Source organism: Chironomus tepperi, unplaced genomic scaffold, assembly GCF_022539635.2.
Source record: "Chironomus tepperi strain 1889 unplaced genomic scaffold, CSIRO-AGI_Ctep_v1 contig_461, whole genome shotgun sequence".
Lineage (NCBI taxonomy): Eukaryota > Metazoa > Arthropoda > Insecta > Diptera > Chironomidae > Chironomus > Chironomus tepperi.
The window spans coordinates 741,363-765,442 of NW_027226583.1; the positions used below are offsets into that span (position 1 = coordinate 741,363).

General features: G+C 32.9%; 8 protein-coding genes across 11 annotated transcripts; 4 read left to right on the forward strand and 4 right to left on the reverse strand.

The window, feature by feature from the left end:
- Nucleotides 1-2,202: 2,202 nt before the first annotated feature.
- Nucleotides 2,203-4,644, reverse strand: LOC139099053 (nucleoside diphosphate-linked moiety X motif 6). 4 transcript variants are annotated; one of them, XM_070651449.1, is made up of 7 exons: nt 4,518-4,644; nt 4,319-4,433; nt 3,884-4,008; nt 3,611-3,804; nt 3,082-3,175; nt 2,916-3,014; nt 2,203-2,643 (listed from the first exon to the last, which is right to left on the reverse strand). In XM_070651449.1, exons 2-7 carry the CDS (start codon nt 4,384-4,386, stop codon nt 2,327-2,329), a joined length of 897 nt encoding a protein of 298 aa, XP_070507550.1. In that variant the 5' UTR covers nt 4,387-4,433; nt 4,518-4,644; the 3' UTR covers nt 2,203-2,326. The 4 variants fall into 4 exon arrangements, with proteins under 4 accessions (XP_070507550.1, XP_070507551.1, XP_070507548.1 ...); XM_070651450.1 differs by having other exon boundaries at nt 4,496-4,627; XM_070651447.1 differs by having other exon boundaries at nt 4,319-4,561.
- A 258-nt stretch (nt 4,645-4,902) lies between these two features.
- Nucleotides 4,903-8,616, reverse strand: Prp5 (pre-mRNA processing factor 5). The gene is made up of 5 exons (XM_070651493.1): nt 8,308-8,616; nt 7,629-8,244; nt 6,776-7,535; nt 5,466-6,658; nt 4,903-5,398 (listed from the first exon to the last, which is right to left on the reverse strand). The coding sequence occupies exons 1-5, from the start codon at nt 8,481-8,483 to the stop codon at nt 4,982-4,984; spliced, it is 3,162 nt and encodes a 1,053-aa protein (XP_070507594.1). The 5' UTR covers nt 8,484-8,616; the 3' UTR covers nt 4,903-4,981.
- A 115-nt stretch (nt 8,617-8,731) lies between these two features.
- rdgBbeta (cytoplasmic phosphatidylinositol transfer protein 1) lies at nt 8,732-10,187 on the forward strand. The gene is made up of 5 exons (XM_070651435.1): nt 8,732-8,882; nt 8,955-9,049; nt 9,110-9,285; nt 9,355-9,728; nt 9,788-10,187. Exons 1-5 carry the CDS (start codon nt 8,820-8,822, stop codon nt 9,956-9,958), a joined length of 879 nt encoding a protein of 292 aa, XP_070507536.1. The 5' UTR covers nt 8,732-8,819; the 3' UTR covers nt 9,959-10,187.
- Atg3 (Autophagy-related protein 3) lies at nt 10,166-11,879 on the reverse strand. The gene is made up of 5 exons (XM_070651434.1): nt 11,684-11,879; nt 11,500-11,612; nt 10,859-11,367; nt 10,736-10,800; nt 10,166-10,468 (listed from the first exon to the last, which is right to left on the reverse strand). The coding sequence occupies exons 1-5, from the start codon at nt 11,795-11,797 to the stop codon at nt 10,349-10,351; spliced, it is 921 nt and encodes a 306-aa protein (XP_070507535.1). The 5' UTR covers nt 11,798-11,879; the 3' UTR covers nt 10,166-10,348.
- Nucleotides 11,880-12,164: 285 nt separating this feature from the next.
- Patj (patj crumbs cell polarity complex component) lies at nt 12,165-15,842 on the forward strand. Its single transcript, XM_070651515.1, has 5 exons — nt 12,165-12,678; nt 12,741-14,132; nt 14,193-14,362; nt 14,680-15,160; nt 15,298-15,842. Exons 1-5 carry the CDS (start codon nt 12,360-12,362, stop codon nt 15,441-15,443), a joined length of 2,508 nt encoding a protein of 835 aa, XP_070507616.1. The 5' UTR covers nt 12,165-12,359; the 3' UTR covers nt 15,444-15,842.
- A 122-nt stretch (nt 15,843-15,964) lies between these two features.
- LOC139099068 (oocyte zinc finger protein XlCOF6-like) lies at nt 15,965-18,127 on the forward strand. The gene is made up of 3 exons (XM_070651466.1): nt 15,965-17,396; nt 17,525-17,865; nt 17,922-18,127. The coding sequence occupies exons 1-3, from the start codon at nt 16,024-16,026 to the stop codon at nt 18,125-18,127; spliced, it is 1,920 nt and encodes a 639-aa protein (XP_070507567.1). The 5' UTR covers nt 15,965-16,023.
- Nucleotides 18,128-18,206: 79 nt separating this feature from the next.
- On the forward strand, nt 18,207-20,268 carry LOC139099091 (nucleoporin Ndc1-like). Its single transcript, XM_070651489.1, has 2 exons — nt 18,207-18,391; nt 18,454-20,268. The coding sequence occupies exons 1-2, from the start codon at nt 18,384-18,386 to the stop codon at nt 20,216-20,218; spliced, it is 1,773 nt and encodes a 590-aa protein (XP_070507590.1). The 5' UTR covers nt 18,207-18,383; the 3' UTR covers nt 20,219-20,268.
- Nucleotides 20,269-20,553: 285 nt separating this feature from the next.
- Nucleotides 20,554-23,676, reverse strand: LOC139099051 (WD repeat-containing protein 36). The gene is made up of 3 exons (XM_070651446.1): nt 22,514-23,676; nt 21,218-22,375; nt 20,554-21,064 (listed from the first exon to the last, which is right to left on the reverse strand). Exons 1-3 carry the CDS (start codon nt 23,607-23,609, stop codon nt 20,607-20,609), a joined length of 2,712 nt encoding a protein of 903 aa, XP_070507547.1. The 5' UTR covers nt 23,610-23,676; the 3' UTR covers nt 20,554-20,606.
- Nucleotides 23,677-24,080: the final 404 nt, after the last annotated feature.

Consider the following 24,080-nt stretch of genomic DNA (forward strand, 5'->3'; position numbering starts at 1 on the left):
ATTCTTCGACATTTGATTGTCGAAGAATTCGAACATTTCGAACTCAACTTATTTTGAAATAAAAATTTACGTTACGAAGAAAAATATAAGTAACGGTCAAAAAAAATTTGAATTTTAACGACAAATTTTTTTTTTTTTTGAAAAAAAATTAACGGTCATTTTTGAGACAGCCACATTCTGGTATAAAGATGATAAAATTGACACATAAACCTCAGGACATGATATGATAAAAACCTTTTTTGGCATGTAATGAATGTATACCGAAAAATTTTATAGGAAATTAATCTATTCGATGATCCTTCTTTTTGATAATTTAATAATGACTAGTAAACGATCTTTATTAATAGATTTTAAGTGATTTAAATTAACTTCCATGCACGGAAGCTTAAATACCAATTATTAAGGAAAAAGAATTAGGTTTAAAAAGTAATTTTATGTGAGTATTTTTAGTCAGGATTAAGTCATTTTTGGAAGAGAATCTCAAGTGTTGCTGTAGTTCCACTATCTACATATGATCCACAAGTTGGTTTGGTAGTTCCACTACCTAACAGACAAATATACCGCTTTAGGTACCGAAGTTGTCTTTCTGTACCATAAAAGCATGTTCTTTGCCTCCTAGGTACTACCTATGATATCTAAACCAAAACAGACAAGAAGCATGCTCAACAAAATGACAACAAAATTGAGAATGCACTTTTATATTGATTGAGTATCCTCAAGAGCATACTCATTTAATTGAGTATGTCCATTGTCTGTTAGGAAAAGCTCTTCTTAGTTTCTTTTAGATAAAGTTGTAAACACGCTGAAGGTCAGCTTGAAAGATCTATCTACATTCCTTGACTAGGAGTCAAATGTCTGTTTGTGATCCAGTTTTGAAAGTCGGGAACACATTACGTTGAAAAGACAGACAATCATGAGCTAAGATGTGATTCCTTCTTGAAGTCGGATTTCATCGAATTCTACTCCAGATCATAGACACATATGCCTAGTGTCGGATATTAGCCTTATCTACACAGTGAGTCATCCGGATAAACTGTTTCCTCTAACATACTCTATAACCATGTTGTTCAAGCTGTTTTATGCCACGGCTCATCTTGATGGTAAACCACGACTAAAACCGTATACAGCATGCGGTTCATGGCATTCCAAAAAAATCTTTGACTTACTGACAAAACAGACAAAGAGTCCGTTTTAAGATTTTGAAGTGGTGATCCCGTACCATGAAAGCAAGCTATGTGTTTGTAAGGGACTAATGCGACATAGTACATAGCTTGATCAACACTGCTCTATTAGCACACCACTGAGAAATAATAAGCAAAGCTCGAAGTTAACTTGAATTTTGTAAGAAGTCAACTTCGACTTTTTCATACAAAATCCAAGTCGACTTCGAGCTCAGCTTATAAGTACCAATAACTAAATCTGAGCAATTAGACTCAAACTGTATTCTTCTATCTCATAGGCAGTTTAGTTAATAATACTATTCAATCTTAAATCCCAGATCTCTTCAAGATTCTCTTCAACCTTTTGTGTTGAAATTTAAATCGCAAATCAGTCCAACTTCGTCAGCAAACTACGTCAGCTCAACAATGTTGAACAATGTAGAACGTGACTATTTAAAAATCGTAAAAAGACTTTATCAGCACTTCCGACATTCTCGGTGAAAATGACTTTTTCTTGTACATTTTAGCATAATCTACAAATCAAAAAAATCGTTGAACTTAAGTTCAAAAATCTCATTATGCAAAAAAAAAGTATGAAAAATAAAAATAGGAGTGATTTAAAAGCCGACAGCTGCGTGTGTCTAAATTATTTCTTATCTATGCATAGATTTGTTTATGTCTAGCAGCCTTGAAGAGGTGTTAACAAATTATTGTTATCTGATTAGCAGTTTGGGTATGTAAATAATATTCAATTTTAGGAATTGTGTACATAATAGTAAGATCTGATTGATCTGGATCTTGAAGTTCAAGAGGACAATCCCAAAATAGCTAAACAGTTCGTGTATTTTGAGTATGAATAGCTTAAAGTCACACGGAATCTGCTGGATCAACAATTCTATTGTATGTTAAGATTGTCAGGAACAAAAGAATACATTGGAATTCCACTGAATAATTCCCAACCAGATGTTACTTCAAATTCAAGCCTTTCACTTCATTTAACATCCAGTTATGATAATCACCAGTAAATTAACATCAATTCCTCCGTATTTGATCAAAATAAATTGTATAATTTCGTTTATTTGTCAATATTTCTATTACTTTACACTTTATAATCATAAGTTTTCAATTAGGTGCTGAACAGGATCTACTTTAAACTTTAATAATCCTCATTTGTCGCTCTTTGACTCCTCATCAGCATTTTTTGGATAAAATATCTGATAATCACGATTTAACAGCTTATGTGTCTTATCTACAACATCTAACGTCAATCCTTTATTTTTAAGCTTCAGCCAGTGATCAACAAAGCTTCTGTTTGTCTCATGAACACGATCATGAGTTAAATATTCATCTACGTCCATCCAACAACATTTAGCAATTTCTCTATCACATTTTGTGATCTCCTCGGTTAAAGGAATAAGCTTCATTATGAAGTAGAGGTCACTGCAATTAAAGGCAGCACTGTGTGCGTGACGGACTGCAAGAACTGGATTTATTAGATCAAATGTTCATGAAATTGTTTGTTAGTACACAAAAAGGACGGGAAGGGCTTCTGAATTATATTAGGAACTACATTTAGGGATGCAAGATTTAAGTGATCTAACTACTGGATGATTAGTGACTTGTCTACTGTTAATTCTACAATTTTAGTATAAAATTTCAAATTTTCAAATTTAACGGTTTTTCAAAATTCAAATTTTACAACGAAATTCAAAAAAAATTTAGCGGTTTTTCAGAAACCCTTAAAACAATTTTTACCTGACACAAGACTCTCAAATTTCGTTTGGATATTTGTCTCTTCTTGAACTTCACGAATTGCTGCTTCAATTAGATTCTCTTTCATTTCACAATAGCCACCTAAAAGTTAAAATGAAGGTCATTTAAAATATGTGTTGATAAATAAAAGAATATTTGGACTTTATACCTGGCAGTTTCCATGAGTTTGGAATAAGTGCATTTCGCTCGCTGACAACAAGCACTTGATTTTTATCATTAATTACAAGAGCACCAACACCGACCTGTTATCAGTAGAATAAATTATAGTATTATCTGTATGATAATGGCTTAATTATTGTAGTGTAATGAAGATTAAAGCAATCAATTAGGGTTGAAATGTAACGGTCATTTTGAATTCAAAATTAGTTTGGTGACATTTTTCTAATTTTTCAGGAATTTAATTTTGAAATTCTAGGTTTTTAAATGGAAAAACAGGGAAAAGCAAGTCATAAACTAATGAAAAGTCATTACAAGTCATTAATAAAGTGAAGTAAACAGGAACAATATGAAGAAAACTCAAAATGTAGCAAAATTCATTCTAAAAATAGCAAAATTCATAATTTATAGAACAACTTTGATGGAAATTCTCAAATGTCAACAGATAAGATATCAATTGCAGGTATATGACCTTTATAAAGATAACAATAAGCGTTAATCAGTAATAATTAATGACATACCATAGTGTGAGCAAAAGGAGGCACCGTAATTGATTCATTTTCAGGAAGCCACTTGTACATCATGACAAAATCCTCGCGTGCATGATGAAACTTGAAATCATTCTTAACTAAAGTTGGTATCCACGTTGACTGCTCTCGATAAACTTTGAACCATATTGCGCGCCTTTTTTGTTCAATCCAGTGTTCAAGTGATTCTGGATGGAAAATGATAACATTAAATGTAAATAATCGATTACCTATAGTGTATATGCATCATAATGACCCTGAACTTACTTGCGAGTGTATTATCAAAAGTTTGAACATCATCACAACATTCTACGATAGAATCAACTGTAATCCCTTGAAACCGATCTGACACACCTTGAAATAATCCGTCAATCTTATTTACGTGCTCATATCTACAAAACAAATTAGATTTTATTTAACTAACATCTCTTTTGGACATTGCTACACGTGTAACGTGACAACAATATAAATTAATTAAAATATTTAACAAAAATAACAAAGACAAAATCAAGTTTTTCCTCGTGTGACTAGCTGCTGATTGTGGAAATCTTTAGTCCAATTGAACTTTGAATTCTATAAATTTTATTTGTTTAGGAATTTATTGACCCAATTTTTTCACTTCCTTAACTTTATGTCACGACTTGAAAATTCCAAAAATTAATCCACAACATCCATAAGTTAATTATAATTAACTACACTAACCGATTAAACCATTTATCGGACTGGTTTTGCATTAAATTACTACTTTCATATGACTCTTGTGATGCCATTATACGATTTAGTTTCCGCTGTAATAGTCTCTTCGAGTGACTGTAAACTAATGACATAGACGACTTATTAAAATTCATTTAAATATTTAACTAGACTTTTTTTTTTTACTATTATAAACACTAAAAATTACACTATATCATTAAATATAATTCTCATCAATGAATATGTGAGACTAGTTACATATTTTTCAGTCTCAATTTTCGTGAGAAATTCGCCAAAAAGATCACAAATATTTACTATCTCTCAGCTTTTTTTGCTCACAAACACAGTGCTGCTCAACTTCATGGCACTCTTGACCGTTATTTCAATTTTCAAATTCTTTCAAGTTCAAATTTTGAACTTCATTTTTCAAACATAAATTCAAATTTATTTTGACCGTTAATTTTGAAATTTCTATTTTAAGCTGAAAAAAAAGGTTTAGCATAACTGTACGAACATATGACCACGAAAATTGAGAGAACAACCTTCGCTTCACTGCTCTTTTTTGCTTCAATGAGAGAGAATAAAAATTCAAATAGTCTTTACCGTTATTTTTCTTTTTATTCAAAATTTTACTTCTTGCTTCTTAATTATTATTGTACTCAATGTGGAAATTTAGACAACTTTATAACGGGCCTTATTAATTAAATGATGCGATACATTCTTAATCTTCAATAATTCTTCCTTAATTAATCGTGTAATTTCACTCTTGGCCTTAGACACAGCACGTTCACTGCAACTTTCAATCGCAAGATATAATTTACGTTCACCTTCAGGAACTGGTTTGCCTGGTGGAACAAAAGTTCCTCTAACTGTAAGACCAGCTTCAGAATACTCGGATATTTGTGCAAGGGCTTCCTTTGATGTAACTTTCCATCTTGCTTGCTGTGGGAAATCATTAATTTCCAATTCTTCTTCGTACTTTTTGAACATTCCGTCTGTTTGTTCCATCATTGCATCTTCATCGTCCTTAGGTTGATAATTAAGCTTCGTGTTGAGTTTTGATGCAATTTGTTCTGCAATTGTTTTATTCTGAAAATAAAAATTAACGGTTTTTTAAAATTCAAATTTTTAACGAACTTTTTAAATGATAACTTACCGTAATCAGCTGTGTAGACACACTTCCTTTACCGAATATAGCTTCCGCAGCCTGTTGAGTAGCTCCCTTCGCTTCAGCACCCAAATTCTTAGTGATATTAATTCGAGATGCCAATTTTTTAGCCAATTCCAATTTATCAGTAGATGCAGCAGCGACAGTTTGCGGTGGTGGAGCAGCTGGCTGTGGAGCTGCCGGAATGATTGGTGCTTGAATCTCTTTGACTGTTCGTTTTGTCGCAAACATGCTCTCAATTGTCTGATCAATGTCATTTTCAAGATCATCTTCGTCATCGGAATCAACAAGACCTAATGCTGCCTTTTGTAGCTTCTTCATTTCATTTGCAGCTGCTGCTTCTTGCTCATCGAATTTAAATCCTTTTCCACTAAATCCACCGCCACTATAGACCTTCTTTCCAATAGCTTCTTGTCCTTCTTTGTATGTGTCAAAAAGATTTTGTAATTCTACTGGAACTTCCGTGCTGGATAGCTGAAGTGCTCTCAAAATATCACCAGAATATCTGCCTTGATCTGGTGTTAAGAATGTCCATGCATATCCTTTATTTCCAGCTCTTCCTGTTCGTCCAACTCGATGGACATAATCTTCGTAATGATTTGGACAGTCATAATTTACGACGAGAATCAAATGCTTAACATCTAAGCCACGAGCAGCCACAGAAGTAGCAATAAGTAATTTACATCGACCACTTTTAAAGTCTGCAATTGTTGAGTCACGATCATATTGATCAATTCCTCCATGCAAGCTCATACATGGATATGAAGCCTTCATCAGTTCCTTTAACAATATATCTGCATTTTCCTGCTTATCTACGAACACAATAATCGATCCATGTTCCTGATAATGTCCCAAAAGTTCCAATAATTTAAAGAATTTCGCTTCCTCCTCTAGAATAGCAATATGCTGTTCAACTTCCTTACAAACGACTGATCGTCCACCAACTTGAATTTCAATTGGTTTCTTTAAAAATCTTCTGGCAAGTGCTTCCATTTGACGTGGAAATGTGGCAGAAAACATGACAGTCTGTCGATCTGGACGAATATTTTCTAAAATTCGAACGACTTGAGGCTCAAAACCCATATCGAACATTCTGTCAGCTTCGTCGCATACCACATAAGTTACTCTCCTTAAGTTTGTCACTCGACCTGAATTGGCAGCAAGCATGTCTATCATGCGACCTGTTGAATATATAGAAAATTAATAATTTGAATGGTTTTCTATGGAATTGTATGGTTTTCAAACATTCAAATTTGAGAAAACCGTTAAATTTATTATAAATCTATATTAAGTCTTACCTGGAGTACAAACAATGATTTCAGCTCCCCTCTTAAGTTCAGCTATTTGTTCACTAATGCCAGTTCCTCCATAAACACAAACACATCTTAAACCTAATGATTTTGCAAATTTCTTGATATCCTTGCCAATTTGCATGCAAAGTTCTCTTGTTGGTGTCATAATAATTGATATTGGACCATCGCTGTCTTCTAATGGTGGTTGATCAAGAATATGACGAAACATGGGAAGAATGAAGGAAATTGTCTTTCCACTGCCAGTTTTAGCAATTCCAATGAGATCACGTCCACTCATAATTGCTGGAATTGCTTGACATTGAATTGGCGTTGGCTTTTCAAAGTTTAATTTCCTTAATATGTCCATTTCCTTTTTAGAAACACCACATTGTGCCCAAGTTCTTATTGGTCTTGGACATCCTTTACCTTTGACTTGAATATCCTCTAATTCAGTTCTGTATGCATCAACTTCTTGTTGTGTCATCTTAGTTAATTCTGGTACTTCCACATAGAAATTCTTCTTGAAATCACTATATTCCATTTTTGTATGATCAATTTTTGGAAGTTCTTTCTTTTGTTTTATGGCTGCTAAATTTGCAGCTGTATCTTTAATATCCTCAAATTCTTCTTCACTCGAATATTCTAAACCGTCTTGATTCTGCTCAATCAATTCACCTTTCTTTATTTCCTTTTGTTGCTTCTTTGCATTACCAGTCACAATAACTAATCCTGTTTGTCCAGAAGTTGTTTTTGCTGTCGTCGAAACCTGAAAATATAAAGAATAACGTATTTTAGAAATTTGAAATATTCAAATAATTTTGGGCCGTTAATTTAAAATTATTTTGACCGTTATTTTTACCTTGGACATTTTGTTGATTTTTCTGACTTCTTCATCGACACCCTTCATATAAGCATCTAATGGATCAACATCATCGTCCTCTTCTTCCTCTTCAATTGGTTTTTCTTCGATTTTAGGCAATTCTGGGCTTACAGGCTTGACAATCTTCTTGGATGTAGCAATTTTCATGTTAAAGTCATCATCGTCATCGATTACGATCTTCTCAATTTTCTTCGGAGGCTCCTCATTTATCGGTTCCTCTTTGACTCTTGTTGGACTATCCTCTATTTCGATAATTTTTACATCCTCGTCTTCATCATCATCTTCCAAACTCCAAGGCTTTGCTGACGGTTCCGATACAGGCTTCTCTGGCTTTTTTTGTAATTCCATTTCCTTCTTTTTACGTTCAGCACGCCATCTTTCAATCCTTTCCTTTCTTTTAATCATTTCCAGCTCTAATCTATGCTGTTCTTCCTCTTTATCGAATTTTGCTGGATCAAATTGATCATCTTTGATTTCAATGACATCTTTTGATTCCTTTGTGACCTCTTTTGGACTTCTTGGACGCTCATCACGAGACTTTTCTTTATGTGCCTTCTCTCTGCTTCTGGATCTTGATTTTCTTTTATCTTTACCACTAAAAATGGATTAAATGTCAAATTAATGATTCCAAACGTTTATAAATGTTAAATTAACTTACTTCTTTTTTCTTGACTCTCTGTCACGTTCACGAGATTTAGAACGATGTCGTTCCTTAGATTTTGATCGTTTCTTCTTCTTTTCACTTCTATCGCGATCCTTATCCTTATTTTTGGACTTTTTTCTTGACTTTTCCGGTGAATCAGATCTTGAACGTCTTTTTAGTCGAGAATCCATGATTTTACTTTTAATTAATTACTTTAACTAGTTATGACTAATGTAATAAACGATGTTAAATAGTAAAATTATGAAGATAGTTATGTTAAATTTATTAAATTAATGAATGTGTAAAAATTGTCACAAAATTTTCGGTTTTTAATTTGTAAACAATGGGCAAACTACTTTTTTCAAAAATTTACCGTTAGAAATAAGACAGACAGTCAAATAAAAACAGTTGCACAATTGCCTACTAAGCTAAAAAGTTATCATCCCTTGGATTTTTTTCCAAAAAAAAATTGCTGCAATAGAAATTTAGCTTAATTTAATTAAACTAGATAGAAACAACTATTAAAAATGCTTACAAAGGAATATCGAATTGCGATGCCGTTGACTGTTGATGAATATCACATCGGTCAAGTTAGTTTTACTCATAAAATCCCATAATTAGACTTTCGGTGAGAAAAAATTAATAAATAATTAATATTTCAGCTGTATATGATTGCAAGGCATTCAAATGAGCAGTCACAAGGAGGTGATGGAGTGGAAGTTGTTGTCAATCGAGAATGTACAGAGGATGAAGAAAAGTGAGATCCAGTGGAATTAAATAACCCAGTTAATCATTTTAATCCATTCCTTAATTTTAGCATGAGTGACAACCATAAAGCGTTCCTTAAAGAACGTGAAAAGCACACAAAAGGTCAATTTACTGAAAAAAGAGTCCATTTGAGCTCACGATTGCCATATTGGCTACAAGCCGTCACTCCAAGAGTCTTTTATATCACTGAAAAATCCTACAACTTCTATCCATTAACTATAACAGGTATGAATCATAAAAAAGTGGGCTAGTCTTATTATAGATAAGTAATGTATGTCATTTGACAATTTTTAGAATACACATGCTCTTTCCTGCCTAAATTTAGAGTCGAAATTTACACAAAATTCGAGAATAATAATGGATCAACAGAAAATGTATTTAAAGTACCGGAAGAAGAATATGCGTCAGTGACAATTGATCACATGGACATAGCATTTGATGAATTGTCAAATCCAAAGCATTATAAGGAAGATGAAGATCCAAAATTCTTCAAAAGCTCAAAAACAAATCGTGGACCATTAATGGAAGGCTGGAGAGAAACAGACAAGCCAATTATGTGCTCATATAAGCTTGTTCATACATCATTTGAAGTCTGGGGATTTCAAACAAAAACAGAAGACTTTATACATAGATGTATTAGAGATGTACTGTTATTGGGTCACAGACAGGTAAAGATTAAAATATTAATCCATAGGATTAAAAATTAAGCATGGCATTAACATTGCAGGCATTCACATGGGTCGATCAGTGGTATGACATGGATATGGCAGCTGTCAGAGAATATGAAAAGAAGTCACAGGAAGAAACTAATCAAAAAGTTTTAGCTGATACAGAGCAAATCCCAGAAGTTCCTGAAAAGCAGGAAGAATTTACCAAAGATTTATCTGAAATCGATTAAATTGGAACTAGATAACTTGAATAATGGATGTTAATTAAATCACGATATACTTAAAGTAGATTCTATGTAGTCAAATTGTGACATTTCACCTAGTGTTACCTGTACTTAAAGTAAGGGGATATAAAGTTATGGTATTTGTAATTGCACTGCCTTTCTAAAAAAACAAAAAAAAAATGCACAGAAATAAATGTAATTAAATAACATGCATTATGAGATAAAGTAACACTTAGCACGAATCTCTTTATTAATTTTTCTTTTCCTTATAAATTAAGCAGTTCTTCGTTCCATGCCAATCCAAATTTTATGCAGCAATGTAACATTGAGATAGTTTAATTATCAGTGGGTAATGGCATCATTTGAAGCAGATTTTAGGCAGCAGTAATCTCACATTTAATTGGTTTTAATTGTTTGAGAGAAATCGTAGTTGACTGTTGGGATTACAGACTGCACAAACTTTAGGAAAATGATGAGATAAGAATGAACCGATAACTCATTACCGCCATCCTCGGCCTAAAAATAGATATAGATAAAGAGCTTTATTCATTTTGTGCTTTTTGCATTACTAATGTGATTTCGTAATTAGTTGACTGAATGACTTAATTAAGATAGCGTTTAATCAGGGGTTTAGTCTTGATAAATGCAAAAAAAAGTATTAACGGTTTTGTAGAATTTGAAATTTAAGCGGTTTTGGGAAGTTCAAAAGTAAAGTTCAAAATTCAAATTTTACAAAACCGTTAAAAATTTAAATTTTACAAAACCGTTAAAAATTGAACTTACAATTTGAATGAATTTTTTCATTAAATCTCCGTGTCTGCAAGGATGAACAGCTAACATCGAAGGCCCTAAAATTACAAAATAACAATTACATACTGCATATGTTAACAAAATAAGACTCCATACCCAAATGAGGATGTTGCTCAAAAGTGACAGTTTTTTTGGCATTATCCTGTGAGACATCTTCAAACATTTCATCGACAGACAGTAGTTTCTTGTTCTCATCGTAGCCAATAAGGAAGAGATGCGGTGTTTGATAATACTTATTATAAACAATATGAAGATCATAAGATCTGCAATGTACGACAGAGTCAACTTCATTACTTGGATCTTCAGACGCACTGGATGTTGGTTTGACAATAGCAACAGATGGATCGATATTTTCAAGCATGCCTGATTCTTCAAAATCTTCCATATCTACTGCCTCTTCTTCCTCATCTTGAGCATTTGCCTCCTTTTCAATCTGCTCGTCTAATTTGTTGCATTCTAATGTCATTTCCGCTACGCTATCATTAATATCATTTTCATCATTCTCATGAGTGACCCAACCGTCTTCACCTTCTGCTTCCTCCACGATCTTCTCAACGCAACTAAACTCAGTCATTTGTCTACAGCGCTTAGTGCATGGGACATTCCTGGAAAGACAAATATGGAAAATTAGTTGACTAATCAAGACATCACGGAAGTACAGCACAGCAAAAGGAACAAAGAAATTCGTGCCATACTTGACGGACAAACTTATCAAGTGCCACCTGTAAAGTTCTTACTTTGTAACTAAATATTGTTTATCTGCTGGCAAATAAGATTTAATCTTTGATTCATCTCCACTTGACCAGTTCCATGTCCTACACATATGAACTAAGTGATCTCCAGCAGCTACCTGAAATGACCAATGAATAAATAGAAAAATATTGTTTTTAATAATAAAACAAAGAAAAATCCTTTTCTTACAAATTCTTCAGGCGTTATACGTCCACTCTCTTTAAACTTTGATTCCTTAAGTACGGGAGTGAATATTTCTGCCACTGAGAGTGACGTTGATTTAATTTTATTAAATACATCCATTTTATAGCTTAAAAATTCACTTTTAGATTCAAATTCCAATGAATCAAGAAATATTTTACACAAAACAACAACCGAGACGACAGAATAAGTGATTAAGACTGACTGGCATTTTGTGCATATTCACAACCTTAAAAATGTTGGTCGAAAATAACGGTTTAATGATATTTAAATTATAAAACCATACAAATTAATTATCAAAACCTTATAAAGTTCGAAAAACATTTGTAAGGTTTTAAAAATAATTTTTAATCAAATTAAAATCTAGCAATCTTTTACATTTTCAGGGCATAAATGTATCAACAGCAGGCAAATGAACAGTGTGAATATGAATATTTTCACAAAAACTACATCCCATCAGTTAAAAAAAGGAATAAAAAAGTGAAAAAATTATTAATTTAACTAATAAAACGGAAAATATTTACTTTTAAGTAGTTAAGAATCATAAACTACTAATGCAAATTGTGTTCATAATAAAAACTTTCTAAATATTTTGGTGCTCATCCATAGAACGAAGATTATTTTTATCGACCAAACCCATTAATAACTATATTGGAATTTAAAGATGTTTTCGTCCAATCTTGAGCTTTCGAATGCTCAACAGAATTTGGAAGTAATAAAACAAGCCGTAATTGACTCGGGTGATGCAAGTTTACAGCTCGATACACTCGAGGATTTAAATTCACTACTTTCATTACTGGATGATCCAATTTTTCGGGATTTAATTAAAATTCAGGACGTTATATTAGAATTAAATGGACAATTGCAACAACATCCATCAATTCTTCCAGCTGACTTTGATATTGTCCCGACAACAGGTGAACTGATTCTAAATGTATCGCGAAATTCGGACATTTATGAAGGCGAATATGATGAGCAAAGAGGTAGGCGTTAACATTTTTTTATTTCCCCATATCATAATCAAATTAATTCATGTATATTTTAGTTCCATCAGCTCAAATATCACCGCGCAGTCTAAACAGTCCATCGAAATATAATGGTGAACAATATCATTCACTTGAGCATAAAAACAAACACGATATAGAATTAATGACGCGTGAACCGACAGAACGTCCACAATCGGCAATTAGTAACAATTCTAAACAAAATGTTGACATTATGTCGAGTGAATGGGCTCAAGTGCAAGCACTTGAATTGGTAAATGATGGAACTGGCCTCGGATTTGGTATTGTTAGTGCTAAAAGTTCGGGAGTTATAGTCAAGACAATTCTTCAAGGTGGTGTAGCTGATCGTGATGAAAGATTACTGTCTGGTGACCACATACTACAAATTGGAGATGTTAATTTATTCGATATGGGATCTGAACAAGTCGCATCCGTTTTACGTCAGTCAGGTACACATGTGAGACTTGTTGTTGCTCGTGCTGTCGATCCAATGAAGACAAATCAAGATGTTGATGGCGATTCAGCTATAGTTCCATCAAGACTACTCGCAGATCCTCAAGAATTACAAAGGTACTTAATTGCTGCTGGATATCCTGAAATATTTGGTTTCTTGCCATCCTCGACCCCCTCAACACCCTCAATGCAAATTCAAAAGTTCACATTTAAGAATGAAAGTGAAATCACATTGGAACTTCCAGAAACTGAGAAATTTACAGTAGAGCTTAGAAAGGATTCTCATGGATTGGGTATAACAATTGCTGGATATGTATGTGAGAAGGAAGAACTGAGTGGAATTTTTGTTAAAAGTGTCGCACCTGGCAGTGCTGCTGATTGTGGTAAAATTCAAGTTAATGATCGTATCATTGAAGTCGATGGACAGTCATTGCAAGGATTCTCAAATCATCAAGCTGTTGATGTCTTAAAACAAAGTGGAAATATCGTTAAATTAGTCCTTGAAAGATATCTTCGTGGATTGAAATTTGAGCAGTTACAACAAGCAATTGCAGCAAATGAAATCAATAAGCCAACAACACCTGTTAAGCCATTCACATCCATTTCGCCAGCATCATCATCAAGACGACAATCATTTAATGAGGAACGGAAGTTACTTATGACTAAAGACTCGCTCGAGACACGGACGGTCACGCAGAGTGTCTTGAATGACTATCAAGGACAGGAGTCAAGTGTTGATAATGAAGAGGATTTAATTAATGAATTAAGCAATCATCATATTCATTCCACACCTAAACAGCATCATAAGTATTATGTTGATCCAAAATTAACAAAGGAACAGGAACTTGCCATAATGAAGAAATGGAAGTCAGTTCTTGGTACGGAAGATGATAGCAGAATTATTGTGGCTCAAATTAAGAAATTTGCAGCATCAAGTGGGTTGGGAATCTCATTGGAAGGAACTGTCGATATTGAAAGTGGTAAGGCTGCATATTTTGTCAATTCCTTTACATTTTTCATAACTTCCATTTTTTATTCAGGCGTAGAAGTGCGTCCACATCACTACATTCGGTCTATCCTACCCGAAGGACCTGTCGGTCAAAATGGATTGTTGCATTCTGGCGATGAACTTCTGGAAGTAAACAATCAACGACTTTTAGGCATGAATCACATGCAAGTTGTTTCCATTCTCAAGGAACTTCCTCAAGATGTAAGATTTGCTTTTTATATGACTGATTTTTATTGTGCGATAAACAGCTATTAACATTTTATTGCGCGTACTTAACTGTAGAAACGTGTTTCTTGTGCTATATGAGATTGCATGTTACGTTTCTTGTCAGGGTTGTTGCCGTGAAAAAGCAATTTGCTTTTAACGGATTCTGAAAATTCAAATTTTTAACGGATTTTGAAATTCAAATTTTAACGGTTTTTAAAAAATTTGAATTTTTCAATTGAACAGAACTGAAATGAACAAAGAATTACTGAACAACACAATTAATTCAATTTAATTTTATCTCATCCTCACAGGTAAGAATGGTATGTCGTCGTGGAATAACAGAAATCATATCATTCACTGAGGACAACTTCCGCAATTCACTACTCGATCATGGAAATGCAAATGACAGCAATAACAATTCAAATTCATCCCTACTTTCTGATCGTTTAGTTAAAGCGAAATCTGACGGAAGTTTAGCAACAGCAGTTGGTAATGGCGATGGTTTCATTAAAATGAAATCTCGTTCATTAGAACCACTTACTGGACTAGCTATGTGGAGTAGTCAACCACAGATAATTGAACTGGTTAAAGGAGAAAGAGGTCTCGGTTTCAGTATTTTAGATTATCAGGATCCACTGGATCCTAACGACACACTTATTGTTATTCGATCACTTGTTCCTGGCGGTGTTGCTCAACTAGATGGACGGTTGATTCCTGGCGATCGATTATTGTTTGTTAATGATACAAGACTTGAGAATGCTTCACTTGATCAAGCTGTTCAAGCATTGAAAGGTATGTAAAAATATTTAACGTATTTTTAAAATTCAAATTTTAACGGTCAAATTGTTTTTGAAAAATTAATAACCGATTCGATAAATTTGAAACTTTCAAAAAATGACGGTTAATTAACGGATTTTTTAACTTTTTAGGTGCACCAAAAGGAATTGTGAGAATCGGAATCGCCAAACCCTTACCCATGACTGATTTTGTTGAGAATAGAAATTATTCAGCAACGGAAAGTTTTCAAGATGAGCTCAAGATGAAAAAATCAATTCCCGACTTAATTGCAGAATGAGATGCACAGCAATTGTTAAAACTTCTTTTATCGATTCATGAGTTTGTGAAATATGTTGATCAGCATGAAAAGGACGTTATCGTTATTTAAAGAGAATTCTATTTTATTTAGTTACTTATTACTAGTATTAATGGAACATTCCAAAAGGGCAACGTCTATAAGGTAGCTAGACAACATGTCTATGAATTAATACACTGTCTGTGCAATTATGTTAACTGTATCTTCCAACATAGTATTCATTTATATCTCTCTCACTCATTCACTGTTTAATTAAATTTAATTTTATTAGAAGATTTTATATGCACGACTTTATGCCATTAATGACAACTTATTTTGTTTAATATATGAAAGAAATTTATACTTAATGACTACCTAAAATACGTTAAATGACATTTATAAATCCCTTTAGTATTAATAATACAATGTTTTTTGACAATTTAAATTAAATAAAAATATTTGAATTATTTAATTAAAATTAACGGTCGTTTTAAATTTAAATTTTTAAGTGAAAATTTTGTCAACAAAAATCTCAGCAATCTAGAAAAATAAATAATTTTGATGGAAATTTAATTAATTCACAATGAATACTACATGCAGGCTATGTGGAACAACAAGTTCTAAACTGGTTCCATTATTCAGCTTCGATAACGGTCGAATTATCAGTGATCTCATAACTTTATTAATTCCAATAACTATTAAACTGGATGAAGAGAAATTACCAAAAAATATTTGCAAAAACTGCTTAATTATCATCAGATCCATGCATGAGTTAAGGCACAAAAGTGTAAGGAACGATGCAATCTTTAGGAATTCAGTCATAGATGATGATCCAGTGAAGAAAGAGGAAGTGATTAGCTGTGTAGCAAAAGAAACATCCAGAAATGAACCATTAAAGTCTATTGAGGACAGCATAAGTGCTTTTAGTGATGCTAACGACTATAATGACAATGATTCGAATGATAATGACAGTGATTGGAGCATGCCAGACTCAGAAAAACCTAGTAATAAGCTACCAACAGACAAGGACAATTTTAATTGTGATTTATGTGATGCAACATTCCTGTTCAGGTCTAATCTAGCCCGTCATCATCGAGAGTACCATAAGAATACAAGCAATAAATTTAAGTACTATATGAAGCCTGTCAATTGCACAGTTTGTGGACTTTTGATTCCACAGCAAACAAACTTAAAACGACATATGATTCAGTACCATGACAATAATCATCAATATGGATGTCCACAATGCACATATAGATTCTCAAATTTAACATCATTGAAGCATCACGGTGTCAAATTCCATAATGTCATGAATATCCTTCCCAAAGAGGAAGAATCGCCAAGTGACCAAATTTGTATCTTCGAATGTGATATTTGTGCTGGTAAGTTTGTTGACAAGAACAGCATGTTAATTCACATGAATAGGAGGCATCGTAGTAGAGCTAGTGGTGATGACAATAGCTACAACTCTAAACTGAACTTCCAATGCGAATATTGTGATCGTGAATTTTCCGTTAGAAGTAACATGTTTCGTCATTATCAGCATGCACATTCTCAAGAGCTACCATTTCAATGTGATCAATGTAAGGAAGGATTTAGGACTGAAAGGCTTTATATTAAGCATATGGAAAAGATTCATATGATTGAAAATTACAATAAATACTCAAATCCAGAATCCAGAGTTCCAGCATCAACAGAGCCATTAATCTGTGAATTTTGTAGTGAGGATTGTAGCAGCAGTAAATACAGATACGAGAGGCATATGATAATCATGCATGAAGATAATCTACAGGAAGTATTTGAATGTAAAACATGTAAAAAGAAATTCATCTTTAAAGATTCTTGGGAGCAGCATAATGCATGGCATGTACGGAAGAAAATGGAGAAAACTTATGAGAATGTCTGCGATATGTGTGGCAAGAGATTCCCTAACGAGGAGAGATTGGAAAAGCATAAGTAAGAATTTTATCAATTTTAACAATTTTGTGAAAATCAAATTTTCTGTTGTTCAGTAAATTGAACTTCGTTTTGGTTCAGTTCAAAATTCAAATTTTAAAAATCCGTTAACATTTTATTTATTTTAGAATTGGATATCACGCTGGTCAATCATCGCTTGTTTGTCATATTTGTGGCAAGCAAATGCGCAACAAGTCATCACTTAATTTTCATGTCAAACGGCACTCGGAGAAGAGAGATTTTGCATGTCCACAATGTCCTCAATCTTTTGTCTACATTAAGGAACTTGAGAGGCACATGAATTCACATATAGACAGTAGAAAATATGCTTGTTCCTTTGAAGGTTGTACGAAGAGATTTAATGACCTTTACATCTTTCAACTCCACAAAAAACGTCATTTGGGACTTTTGGAACGGAAATATCTTTGTGAATACTGTGAGAAGAGATTTACATCCAAATATGCATTAGGTATGTCCTTTTCTCAATACCTTATTTTCCTACAATAATTAATTTATTATTTACAGACCGTCATGTCTTAACACACACTCAGCAACGTCCTCATGTCTGCGAATACTGTTCTATGGCATATACACAAAGGAATGATTTAGTCAAGCACTTACGTGAGCACGTGGGTGATGCAATATATAAATGTGACTTTGAAGGATGTACTGAAGGATTTAGATTAAAATTTGAACTAAAACAGCACTATGCTGTACACTATGCAAATTAATTTTTAAGTATTTATTATAAATAAAATGATGTTGTAAAATTAACGGTTTTTTAAAATTTGAAAGTTTAACTGAAATTTTTAAGAGAAACGAGCGAAAATAAAATTGCATAAATTTTGAAATTAAAAATCAAAAGAATTACACTATAATTAATGAAACAAATAACGTGTGAGTGTTAATAAGACAATAATCAACTAAAGTAAGGCTATATCGTGCATGAATTGATCAAATTAGTGCTAAAACGTTTGAAAGCCGAAAATGCAAAGGTATGCTGATTAAATTTGTATTTTTTGACTTAATTAAACTATATTCTGTTCATCTCTTTTAGTCCAAATATATCACAAATGAACTCAACTCAAATCATCTCTAGTCCACTACAAACAACGCTGCCAACATCGCCACAACAAATTAATTCATCACCAACTTCTGGATCTTTATATCAACGGCCAGACAATGAGACACAGTGTAAAAATATATGTCTAGAGCGATTTAAATATGTTCTGGCATTTAGTGCTGCAATCCAATACCTAATTTTGATTATTTTTGCAATTCCACTGGATCTTCAATACTTAAATCCAATAAGATGGTTTACTGAGCTATTTTCCATCCTTTGCTCTCCTTTAATGCTGTTTACTGTAATTTATGGCATATCCAGTTTGAATATTATGCTCAAGGAGAAGATCTATTATGGTACAAGAATATCGAGATTTATTAAAGGATTTAGTCATGAAGCTTTGATGCTGTTCCTTAATATTTTCATTGGACTCTTCACATCACGTCTATTTGTAAGGTATTTAGCAGATAATTACAAGACAATCATGCAGGAACAAGAAGGAAAAAATGTCCTGAATGAGAATCATTCATACTTGTTGCTGGCCGGAGTCTTCATGCGTTGCTACTTCTATTTTAAGTGTCATGACGATGAAAACTGCTTAAATCTGTCATTTCCAATGGTCCATCAATCAAAGTTAGTTCAAATGAGGAGAGAGACAGTTTCAGTCATAAAATCGTCATTTATGAGATCCTTAATTCCAACAGCTCATTTCATCGTGTTTTACATGTTCTTCGGCAATACTTTTGGACTATTTATGAGTAAAATCTTCATGCTTGGAACCAGTGATTCACATTCAATTTGGAACAGCATGACACTCTTCCTGAATATTCGTTTGTTAATCTACTCATGGATCTTATCTGCTTTAATTCTCTGCAATATCGAATTAATCAAAAAAGTCATTAACATCTTTGCAACACAGCCAAAACAATTCATGATTGCTGGATCTGATGAAATAATCCTAACAAAGGCACTGGAAATTAAGAAATTCCAAATAACAAGACATTTAGCAGCACAAGACTTGTCAATCCTCGCAGACAGCGCAAGTGATAAGCGACGAAAGGAATTCTATCAATTGTCAATTCCTGGAGGACATCCACATAATTGGAAGCAACTCATTCAAAGAGTTTTAGCTATAATTGATGAATTTAACAATGACATGAAGACCAATTTGGAGTATGTAGCTAAGAATCGAAATAATAATACAGTAGACAGCAACGATGTCATGAAGAAGTTCTTCGACCACAAAAGAATAATTCGTGAAACTAATCAAGTACATGGAATAAGAAGCTTCATGACAAGTCCAGTTAAGGAACAGGAATCAATAATAGAGAAGCGTTCAGTGTTTTTAATGAAATTAAAGGAAAGATTGCTCAGTAATCGAGTTATTGGATATCTGTTTGGTGAAGCTGAATGTGGAAAAATTAACTTTATTTTATCACAAAACACACAAGTTGTTATTTGGCTGGTTCAAGGCATATCAGCTATTGTTGTTAGATCTATCAAGGAAGATACTTATGGAATAGTTCAGCATGACATCAAGTCAATCATTAAATCACTTTTGAAGCTTAGAGCAACATTAGAAAAAGTTGGAGCTTTAAATGCTGTTGTCAAGTCTAAAAATTATATTGCTCTTCGTTCGACTCTTCGTAGATCGATTTATAGGATTGTTATTGAGTTTTCACAATTTTTTGATGATATGCTGCTTGATCAGGAGGATTTGAAGGCACTTCATAATTTCATTACGTTCAAGGAATTGTAAAATATTTTTATAAATAATTCAATAAACATTTTTTTATAACTAATTAAATATCAAGATGAAGCTTAATTACTTCACTTACTCCTCAAGTTGTAGTTGAATCTTCCTTAAGTCAGCCAAAAAATAACGTACAAAATAAATTTGAATTTTAACGGTAGAAATAAATTTGAACTTTGATCTTCAAATCATTTGAACTGAACTAAATCAAACTTTTAACGGATTTTTTGAAATTTGAATGAACTAAACTGAATCAAACTTTTAACGATTTTTCAAAATTCAAATAAACTGAAACAAATTGAACTAAATTTTAAAATAATTTTAACCGTTAAATTTTGATATTTTTTCAAAATTAATAAAATTCACATTATTTTATTCGTTATTTAAACTTCATTTAACAATAATTCCTTAAATTACTAACAACTCCAATGCTGTACATAAGTTGTTCCTCAAGCGTCGACCAGCACTTGTTCTGAACTGTTTCTATTTCATCGAGTGTTGTCATTAAAATTTTACTTCCAGAAATGATTTCTTCGTGTGATTTCAAGAATAATGCAAGATATGATTGAGCTAATTCGAAATTTTTGTTGCTTTTGAACATTTCGACGATCATTTTAAGGAATTTGTCCATAAGACTGATAGAGCCACCTCCAAGTGGTGCCAATGAACGAACTTCATAGTCAATCATTGATGGATTAAGACCCACAAAGTGATTAATTGAATTTGTGTAGTCGTTTGATTCTGATGACTTCTTGAGGACTACTCCAAAGGTTGTGAGGTTCTCCACATTTGAAACGGATTTAAGTTTGGTATGATCATCATCCTGCTCGGTTCCATTTACATTGAAAGCCACTGAAAAATAATTAAATTTTATAATTAAAAGTTTTTGATAAAAATTTAACGGTCAAATTATATTCAAAAAATCTGAACTGAATTGAAGGTTTACTGAACGAAATTTCAAAAATATTTAAACCGTTAAATTTTTAAAAATCAAATTCAACTTACTTTCTAATCCAGCAACTGTTGGAAGGAAGAAAGGTGCTTGTTTAGGCTTCTTCGGTGCTTCCTTTGGTCTGTTTCTCTTCTTGATGATATCCAGATCAAGTAAGTTCTTCCATTTAGCTTCAGTTAAGCTTGACATTGTAATTAAATCATCATCAATTTGGAATGGACTTTTGTATTCTAAATTGATGTATTCGCCTTCTTCATCATCCTCATCAGGTTCAAGTTTAATAAGATTCATGGCATCAACAATGTCATATTTATGCTCGAAGTTAAGCATATTTGGCAACTCAACAGATGGTGCTTCATTTTCAGGATTAATTGACCTTAATGAGATGTGTTCGTAAAGAGTCTTATTAGCCCAAAGATATACGCCAAGGAAGTCAACATGTGCTGTAGCTAAAAAGTCTCCTGTCGGTGACATTGACAGTGAAATGCATGGCTGTGACATTTTGAAATGATCAATTAAATAAGATGATGGAATATCCCAAACTTTTACTGTACAATCCATACTGGAAGTAATCAGCCATCGACTATCAGGACTAAAGCATGCATCAGTAATTGGAGCTGAATGTCCAACGAATTTTCTTACAATTGTCTTTGTGTCGTAGTCAATAATAAGGACTGTAAAGTCTTCAAGAACAACGCAAAGCATTGAACTTTCTCTATGTCCTCTAATGAATAAAATGCTGTCCTGAAGCTTCATTTCACCGAAAGCATCTTTTGCTTCTTTTGTCTTAAAATTCCAGAATTTTAATTTTGTGTCAATTCCAGCACTAATAACAAACTGATTCAAATTATCGACATAAACACCTCGAACATCATTGCTATGTGCTGGACTTCCATAAGTTGCTCTATGAATTCCTGACTGCATATTATATCGCTCAATATCTCCAGACGAATATCCAATAATGACAAAATTACCACAATGTGTCATAGTCAAGGATGTTGCAAATGTCTTGAAATCCTTGCGTTTTGAATTCTTAAATCTTTCTGGCATTAGCTTAATGTCTCCCATTTTTCGTTTATCAAACGACCAGGTTGTTGCCTCAACTAGATTGTTATGAATGGCGACAATGCTATCCCAGTGCTTCTCTCTCGTCATTTCAGATGTGAAGCTTGTAATTGGTGGCATTAGTAAGTGATCTTCCTTTAATTTATCTACAAGTAAAAAAATTAATAAGTTTTTGAAGTTTCAAATTTAACGGTTTTTTGAAATTTCAAAATTAACGGTTTTCAAAAATTTAAAAATGGTTTTGTAATTTTCAAAAAATTCAAAAATTAACGGTTTCTACTTACTGATTTTCTTAGATGCCTTCCTATTGTAACTAGCTCTTCCAAGACTAGCATTAAGTGTCTCAGAAATTGTGCTGAATATTCTCAATGATGAATCCTCGCCAGCAGACAATATACTATCGCCTTTAGATCCATGATAACGAATACAAAGTGGTGGAGATGAATGTCCTTCTCTATAACGCAATAATCTTGGAGTTCCATCAAGTTTATCAAAGATCCACAATTTTAATGAATTATCTATTGATGTTGTTAATAAGAGTGGCTCATTTGGAAGGAACCTGAGTGTGCTGACACTATCATGATGAGCTAGCAATGTGCTGACGATTTTCTTTTCCTCTAAATCCCAAAAGGCAATTTGTCCATTGATGCTGGATGTTGCCATCATTGTTGGACCATCTGTTCTGAATGCTATTCCTGTTACCATTCCCCATTCTTGTGTAAATTCCATAAGAATTTTGTCAACTTTTATGTTAATTAAAGCAATTTGGCCATTTGACATTCCAACAGCAATAACATCAATAGCTGGAGATTGCTCAAGTACTGTTATTTTACTTGTAAATCCACTGAATGTGTAGATGAGCTTTCCATGACGAACATTCCATAGCTGTAAAGTTCCTTGTTCACTTCCCAATAGGATTTTATTGACATAAGTATGTGGATGCATAACTGCTGTGATTTTAAATGATTCATTTTGGAATGGTATCTCAGTATACAGGCATTCACTTTTCTTATCCCAAACTTTCAATAAACTATCCTCATCTACAGATATTATGTGATTTCCAAACGGAAGGATATGAGTGACTTTTGATTTATGTCCAACATATTTATGCTTTATCTCATTTCCACGTCTCCATCCATAAATGGTTGATCCACATGCTGAATATATCAGAAATTTGTCACTAGCTAGACATGTTATTTCATCTGGATGTAATCCAGAGACTGTCAATAGTCGAAAGTGTGTACAGCTTATTGTTATGAATGATTTTCCAACACATGTTGTCACTAAATTCTCTTTTCTACCAGTCACATACCGAACTGTTGCTGGAACTTGATTTGACACATATCCAAGTGCACGATTCTGCTGAAATATCTTACTCATAATGATTAATTATTGCTTAATTTAATTTTTAATATTTTTTTGCAACACCGAATCACATGGATTTGTTTATTAGGGGAAAATCAACTGAATAGAAAATCAACTTGTCTGAAAAGTTGAAAAATTTGAAATTCAAAAGACCGTTAAAGAATTTACATTTTTGATTGCTTTATTTAAAACACTTTAGTAATAAATACGGACAAAAAACTTGATTATTATAAACGTTAACTGAACATTGTTTTGGCATCAACATGAATCTAAATGTTTGGCATAAAAGTTTTTCATAAATATGGCATTTCATTGTAAAATAAAATACTGTTACATTTTGCATAATAAATTAGTTAATTAACCAATTTCCAAAAAAACATCTTGATGAACGTGCTTCATAAATCCATCAAAAATATATCTCTAATTTCGTACTTAATCAAGTGTTCTCTTTTTGTTTAATTCTCATCTACAACTTCCTTTACTTAC